This window comes from Arvicola amphibius, chromosome 9 (assembly GCF_903992535.2).
Source record: "Arvicola amphibius chromosome 9, mArvAmp1.2, whole genome shotgun sequence".
In the NCBI taxonomy this organism is placed as follows: Eukaryota; Metazoa; Chordata; class Mammalia; order Rodentia; family Cricetidae; genus Arvicola; species Arvicola amphibius.
The window spans coordinates 58,840,585-58,848,823 of NC_052055.2; the positions used below are offsets into that span (position 1 = coordinate 58,840,585).

Here is an 8,239-nt window from a genome sequence, read left to right on the forward strand (position 1 = left end):
CACACCTAAGACTTTCATGAATTTCCTTTCTCTAAAACAAAACAAAACAAAACAAAAACCAACAATAACAAAAAAACTGATTAAAAATGTGTGTGTGTCTGTGTGTCTGTATGTCTGTATGAGTATATGTGTGCAGGTTCCCCAAGTGCCCGGAAGAGGGTGTCCAACCCTCTGGAACTATGAGCTGCCTGGCATTGGGGCTGGCAGCAGAACTTGGGTCCTGTGGAGGAGCAGCAGGCTCTCCTCAGCTGCTCTCACTCTGCAGCGTCCCTACCCCCATTCTGTCTGTAGATTGGCCTGCTCTGCACACTTGGTGTGAAGCTGCCGTGTGTTTAGTAATAGGCTTCTCTCAGCTGGCATGTTTTGCGCTTGTCTGTAGCCTTTTCGTTGGCATGTTGTAGTCCATCATAGACACACCACATTGTTCATCCATTCACCCTTGATGGACTTAACGGCTCCAGGAAACCATGCCTTGCTCATTTAAATCCTCCATGTGAGGCTCTTGAGTGAAAGGAGAGGTTTGGATGTAACTTAATATGTATTTTATGAACGTGGTGTGAATTCTTCCAAGCAGCAAATAGAGGGAATTTGCAAGAAACTTCTAGAGATCTTACTGTGCTGTCTGCTTTTCTGGGTAAGCACAACAGTGCTGGTCCTCCACTCTGGGGACTCGGTGAAGCATTGGCAGCTGTGCTCCGTTTCTTACGTGAACTTACTCATCATCCTGCCTAAAAACACACATGGAGAACTTATGAAGGAAGAGTCAGAAACCATCACTGAGAGCAGGTGGAACTGCCATGGCCACCTACAGTAGAAACTTCAGGGGCTGCTCGAGTCCCACCTGGCTGCATATTACCTGCATTGTTGTCTCTGAGCTTGCTCTGTCTCCTTGGCAGGTGTAGCCTTTCCAGGTTGTAACTGTAAGTACTGTCAGGATCTTTCATGGCTTGGATGAGCATGTGTCCAGCCCTCACAGGCACAGTAAACTGTTTGCACGGAATGACTGATGTACAGTGGACGTTCTGACAGACAACTATGTCACACACACCCGTTAGTTTCCGGCAGTAAGCAAATGGTCGTTTCAGCTTTCAAGTTGATCTGTTCCAACTCCTTAGGGTCTGTGTCTTCCTGTGATGCTTTCCTGAGTCTATTCCAAAGCCACGGACTGAAGCCTGAAGCCATCTGTCCATGTGCCACGTCTGCTGAGGCCATGACTGTGGCCGTCCGCAGGTACTGCTGAGGACACCAGATTCTCTGATGGATGTCACAGCCTGGATGAGATGTGGGGGTTTGTTTCCCAATGATGAGAATAGAATTTTAAGTGATTATCTGCTTCATAAACCTAAAAGTTAGGGCTGGAGATGGCTTAGCAGTCAAGAGTACTGGCTGCTCTTTCAGAAGACCCAGCACCCACACGGCAGCTCACAACTGTCTGTAACTCCAGTTCCAGGGCTTCTGACAGACTAACACAGACATACATGCAGGCAAAACACCAGTGCACATAAAATAAAAAATAAATTATTTTTAAAAATGCTAAAAGTAAAATTTACCTAGTAAAGTCATTTCAGGCATCTCATTATTTTTCTTCTTGCCAGAGTATACCTTGAAACTGAAATTGAACTTCAATTATTTTTATCTCGTTTTGTGAGTTATTTTTCTATGTTGCTTACACTTCAGAATCCTTTGCATCTTAAATTAGAAGTAGGCTGTTCTTTTTGTTGTTTTCTGTTTTCTTTTATATATACACATGATATAATATATATATTATATATAATTTATTTTTATTTTATATGCATTCATGTTTTGCCTGCATATATGTCTATGTGAGGTTATCAGATACCCTGGAACTGAAGTTACAGACAGTGTGAGCTTGTGGGTACTGGGAATTGAACCCAGGTCCTCTGTATTTGTATAGATCTGGTTTGATGGTTTGTTTGTTTTTTTCACATTTTAGGCCTGGGGTTCCAGGGGCTCCCTTACCAGGAAGAGCCATTCTCTCAATGAATGGATTGAGCTATGGGGTAATTCGGGTCAATACTGAAGATAAAAATTCAGCCCTGACAGTCCAGGATGTGGGACACGTGATGCCTGGAGGTGAGTTGTGAGGCTGTCATTGGAATGTCATGAGAAATAGCGGTGCTGCACTAGAAAGGTAGCTTGGTGGTGGATTGCCCGCCAGGTATTCCCAGAGCCCTGGCGTCCATCCCTAGTACCTCATAAAGAGGGGAATGCTAGAGGAGGTGTAACATGAAGGGCCTGCTTGTTGGGGTTCATGTCCTGCCCAGTTCCCACAGCCAGTAAGCCCCAAAGAAAATCACACAGAGGTTCTGCATTAGTTATAACTGATTGGCCCATTAGCTCAGGCTTCTCATTAGTTCTTGTAGCTTATATTAATTAACCCATTATTCTTATCTGTGTTAGCCGCATGGCTCAGTACCTTTTTCAGCGGAGTAGATCACATCCTGCTTCTTCGGTAGTCTGGGCAGGACTGGGGAGGAAAGGGCTTCCTCCTTCCCAGCATTCTCCTGTTCTCATTGCCCCACCTTTACTACCTGTCTGGTTGTCCCACCTATACTACCTACCTGGCCAATCAGCATTTATTTAAAACATGATTGACAGAATACAGACAATTCTCCAGCACCAGGAGGAACAGAAGACTGGTAAACCAGAGGGTTAAACTTGAACATCCAGTTTCACTGCTTAGTCACATCAGTTCTGTGGGCCACTCCAGTGACGGATTGTGTGTCGTCATGCTGGCCCTGTGCTCGCTGTATGAGGTCAGAATCTCAAAGGCACGTGTAATTACACTCTTTTCATGGGTGCCAGTCATTCTTTTCACTGGAGTTGCCAACCCAGGAAGGCAGAGAGTGCTGCTCTCATGGGTGCTGTTCTGTCCCTGTGGAAGGCCAGCACCCGCTTCATCGGGAGGCTGATGCAGTCCTTCCTCGGTGCACCCATGTCTAAGAGCTATAGGTGTCAAGTAAACTTCGCAGGTGCATAACTCTCTGTGGCACTTCTGTTGGCTGTTTTCTTTGTTTGTTTTTGTTTTTGTTTTTTCAAGACAGTGTTTCTCTGTAGCTTTGGAACCTGTCCTGGAACTCTCTCTGTAGACCACGCTGGCCCATGCTCACAGAGATCCTCTGCCTCCCAAGTGCTGGGTTTAAGCTGTTGGCTGTTCTTAATGCTACTTCAATAAGTGTGCAGCTCTCTGGGTTTGTAAGCGAAGTTGTTGCTTTGCAGTTTTCTTGACTATCCTGTTCTGTTTTCTGTGTACTAGGCATGATGTGCATTGTGAAACCAGACGGACCTCCTCAGCTCTGCAAGACAGATGAAATCGGAGAGATCTGTGTTAGCTCCAGGACTGGAGGGATGACGTACTTTGGACTTGCTGGTGTGACCAAAAATACATTTGAGGTACATGATGTTTTTTTCTCGGGGACATGTCTGGTGAGGTCAGATGTTCTGTGGAGACCTGCTGGCTTCACAGCACAGCACAGCGCAGTGGTTGGGCTCAGGGCTTCAGGAGCCCGGTGCCTAGCATCAGATTCTACTCCTCCATTCACCGGCTGCTGTGGGAGCCGCTTTGCCTTACTGAATGCCCAGTTCCTTTATGGTGATGTGAGTGGTAGGCAGACATGGTGGCCAGTGCTTGCAGTCACAGCACCTGGGGGCCTGGGGGCAGGGGACTATGCCTGGGGTGCAAACAGGACCTTGTCTCCAGAAACGCAGAAGCAGAACAGAAGGTGAACAGTAACAGTGCCTGTCTTACCTCGTGGGCTGTTTTGAACACTAAATGAATTAATGTTTCCTCATGGACATGGTCAGCCTCTGGCATAGGACGTGGTGTGGAATCTGTTGGATGTTAAAGGAATGAGGCCCCACAAAGATTTACTCTAGCAGATTTGCCACTGGTAGAGCTTTCTGAATTGAAGTTTTTGACCTTGAGAGCGCTGTGACAATTGTACTTGCTGCATTAGATCGCCGATAGAGGCGTGGACTGGGAGATGCGCAGTGCTTGCTATGTGAGCATGAGGGCCCGGGTTGAGATTCCCAGAGCTAGGCGTGCATCACAGCTGCCCTGGGCCCAGGCAAACCACTCAGCCGCACTCACGGACTTGGCAGGCTCTGCATTCAGCAGACAGTGCACCTCAGTGGAGAAGACCCCAACAAGATTTGAGCTTCACACACGTGCATTCTCATGCATATACATGTGTACATGTATAAAAAGACTCAGCCTGTTGCAGGGGTCAGATTGCTTCTCATGCAAGTACTCACTCTCTCTGCCTGCTCTGTTCAGGGTGCTGGGGACACCCGAATCAGGGCATGTGGAGCTTCTGGGTAAAGCTGTCGTTCTAGAGGAGGCCGCGTTTTCTAAGAAGACAGCGCACGGCCTTCCTGTAGGCATTCTCCTTGCAAAGCTGAATTGTAATGAGAAGTTGCCCTGCTGAGCCTGCACATAGGAATAGGTGGTTAATTGTCTGGGTTACCTTTTAGGGACCAGAGAAATTTTGTTGATGGATTATGACTCCCTTACACTACTAGATGGGACTAGCAAGAATGCTGCTGACTTCTAGTGCTGTGAATTGCCTTTTCTGTCACAGCTTCACTCAGGGTTCTCAAGGAGATAGGACATTGTGGAGTAAGTCTGCAGTCTGTTTGGAAATGTGATTGTACAGTAGCCGTCACTGGTGACAGCATGGCTTCTGTGTGACAGTGCATCTATGTTATCAGAACAGGGATGAAGCAGCATAGGATGAACCTGTTCCTGTCATCAGCACCATTGATTCAGTGCCCTCAATGTTGCTTCCATTCACTGTGGGAGTGGAGGCGTGCAGGTGCCCAGGGTGTTGCCACGCGGCTGTGTTTCAGTCTGTGCACATTTTGTTGTCCTAGTTGTCCTGAGTCTTTCCATTCCTCTCCCATGGACACTCAACACAAGTCTGTGCACGCTGAGCACACACTCCACTATCCAGCCACCTTCTCAGTCCTTATTTTTCCTTCTTTAAAATTTGTTTTTAGACAGCATTGCTCCTGTAGCCCAGATTGGCCCCAAATTCTTGGTAATTCTTCTGCTTCAGCCTTCTGAGTTGCTGGGATTATAGGGGCAAACCACCATACCCAGTTTCTGTTTCTAAAGAGATTTTTAAAAATTTGTTTGTTTCTTGTGTGTCTGTCTGTCTGTGTGCGTGTGTGAGCACATGCATGTGGAGGTCAGAGAACAGCTTGTGGGAATTTGTTCTTTTCTACCATGTAGTTTCTGGTGATTAAACTCAGGTCATTAGACATGGTAGCAAGTGCTACAACCCTGAATCCCTTGATGAGCCCCAACTTGTTTTTAAGTACTTGAACTATATATATCTATATCTGTCTATCTGTCTGTCTGTCTGTCTATCTATCTATCTATCTATCTATCTATCTATCTATCTATCTATCTAGTGCTTGTCATTGAGTCTTTCTTACTGAAAATAAGGTTCTCACTGTTGGAGACTGTCCCACTGAGTAGTCTGACTAGCTTCTGGTTTATCATCCTCATTCCTCAGTCTCTTGAGAAGCTGGCATTATAGGCACACACCACTGCACCTATCTTCAAGTGGAATTGTATTACCACGTGTGTATATGATAGAACGGAAAGAAATGAGTGTGAGAGAGAGGAAAGGTGGGGAAGGGGAGGGGATAAGAGATTGTTCCAGCTGCAGGTGTGTATAGGTCAGAGAACAACTTGGGAGTCAGTTCTCCCCTTCCATTTTACTTTTAATTTAAAAAGTTATTTATATGTGTAGGCAGTTTGCCTGCATATATGTCCATGTACCTGGTGCCCTTGGAGGCCAGACGAGAGAGTTGGAACCCCAGGATTGGAGTTAGAGATTATTGTGAGCCATCTTGTAGGTGCTGGGAGTCAAACCAGGTCCTCTGGAAGATGAACCGGTGCTCTTAACCATTGAGCCATCTCTCCAGACCCTGTTCCCACTTGGTTTAGCAGGGCCTCTCTTGTTCTGCTGCAATGTGTATTTCAGGCTAGCTGGCTATGTGGACTGTGTGGTCCTGTCTCCATTTCCTAGTAGCAGTGCTGGGAGTATAGATGAGAGAGGCTGCATCTAGCTTGTTACGTAGGGTCCAGAGATGACTCAGGTCATCAGGCTTGCAGGGCAAGCACTTTCGCCTACTGAGCTATCTGCAGGCCTTCAAGCAGTATTTGAAGATAATGGCGGGAGCTGCATGCCTAGAGTTCTCACACTTTCTTGGTGGTGCTTGCAGTAGTGGCCAAGTGCAGTACTGCTGAGATGCATCCCCAGCCTATGAGAACATCTCTAATCTCCAGTAAAAACACAGTTATAGCAAAGTGGAATGAATCCTCACCTATAAAAGGAGAAAACAGCTAGGCAGTGGTGACCCATGCCATTAATCCCAGCACTTGGAAGACAGAAGCAGGTGAATCTGAGTTTGAGGTCAGCCTGGTCTATAGAGTGAGTTCCAGGATAGCCAGGACTACACAGAGAAACTGTTTTGAAGAAGAAGAAGAAGAAGAAAAAAAAAAAAAAACTAAAGGGGATGGGGGTAGCCAGGTGAGATGGCTCAGCAGATCTCTGTGAGTGTGAAGTCAGCCTGGTCTACAGAGTGAGTTCCAGGACAGCCAGGGCTGCACAGAGAAGCCCGGTGGTGGTGGTGGTGGTGATAGCTGGAGATGACTTGGTGATTAAGAACACTGGCTGCATTTGCAAAGGACCTGAGGTCCAGGAGATCCTGTACTCTCTTGACTTCTATGGCGTGGTACACATAGTGCATGCCAGTACACAATACCTAAGACGTCAAATAAAAATAAAATTTAAAAATTAAAAACAAAATAGCTACTGAGAGAAAAGAGGAAAACCAGCTATAAACAGCTATACAGACCCCAGTAAGTGAACAAATGAATGAGTGATTGAAGCAAGCTACTGAAGATGTAGTTAAGTGGTAGATTATGTGCCCTGGGTTTTGTGCAAGACCCTGGGCTCCATCCCCACACCATAGCACCAGAGGGAAAAAGTGAACAAGAACAGCTGGAGAGAGACCTCTAGCGTGCATGGAAACAAAGTTCCCATCACTGCTCTGGGTTATCTGTTTGATTTTAAACAAATTAAGTCTGTCCCTCACCTTCTCATCTGTAAAATGGATATAATCCCATTTTGAGGAATTGACATTATGATTAACTGTAAAGCAAATTAACTGGTTAACAAATATTAACTCTTGTTACAAATATCTTAAAAATTAAATATCTTAAAGAAATCTTAAAATATCTTAAAAATATCTTAAAAATTAAATATCTTAAAAAATATCTTAAAAAAGAAAGCTCAGTTGGTAAAGACACTCACTGCTCAGTCAGACAATTTGCCGACCTGAGTTCAACCTCAGGTATACATGGTACAAGAGGAGAATTGACTTCTGCATGCTGTCCTCTGGTCTCTATATGAGCACTGTGACATGCAGACACACACACACACACACACACGATAGATAGATAGATAGATAGATAGATAGATAGATAGATAGATAGATAGATAGATAGATAGATGAGTGTAAAAAAAATAAAGGGAGGTAGGAGTGGAGACATGACTCAGCAGTTAAGTTTCAGGCTGTTCTTCCAGAGGACTCAGTTCCTACCACCCACTTGGCAGCTCCCAACCATCTAAAACTCTGGTTCCAGGAGATTCTGTGCCCTCTTCTGGCTTCTAAATGTACCAGGTATGCATATTGTGCACAGACATATAGGCAAAACACTATACACAATTTTAAAAAAATTAAAAGTTAAACGGAGGAAAAAAATCAAGTAGGAGTAAAGAAACTCAAGAGACACATGTGAACCAGCTCTTTCCTGTGCATGCTCATGTACATGCACACACAGGCGGACAGTAAATAGCCATCACTAATAAAGAAATACAGCCCCCCCCCCTTTTTTTTTCCCTTTTTTAGTAGCTTTGAAGCCTTTCTTGGAACTTGCTCTTATAGACCAAGCTGGCCTGGAATCTACAGAGATCCACCTGCCTCTGCCATTTAAGTGCTGGGTGCACCACCACCGCCTGGCAGGAAAAATAGTTTTTGTTTGTTTGTTTGTTTGTTTTTTTAAAGAGAACAAACTATCTTTTTTCATTATGCATACAGGAAAAGTAGTTTTAATCATAATGGAATGTCTGTCCCGCCCCCCCCCCCCATGAGATTAACATAGTGTTAGCTGTAACATGGGGAAAATGGACATTCAGTGTGA

At 45.2% G+C, this 8,239-nt stretch overlaps 1 protein-coding gene across 1 annotated transcript in view; it reads left to right on the top strand.

The window, feature by feature from the left end:
* Nucleotides 1–8,239, top strand: part of Dip2b (disco interacting protein 2 homolog B) — a 157,237-nt gene that overhangs the window by 98,408 nt on the left and 50,590 nt on the right. The window contains 3 exon segments of the mRNA XM_038342001.2: nt 1,116–1,230; nt 1,955–2,094; nt 3,278–3,414. Coding sequence (XP_038197929.1) covers nt 1,116–1,230; nt 1,955–2,094; nt 3,278–3,414 — 392 coding nt within the window.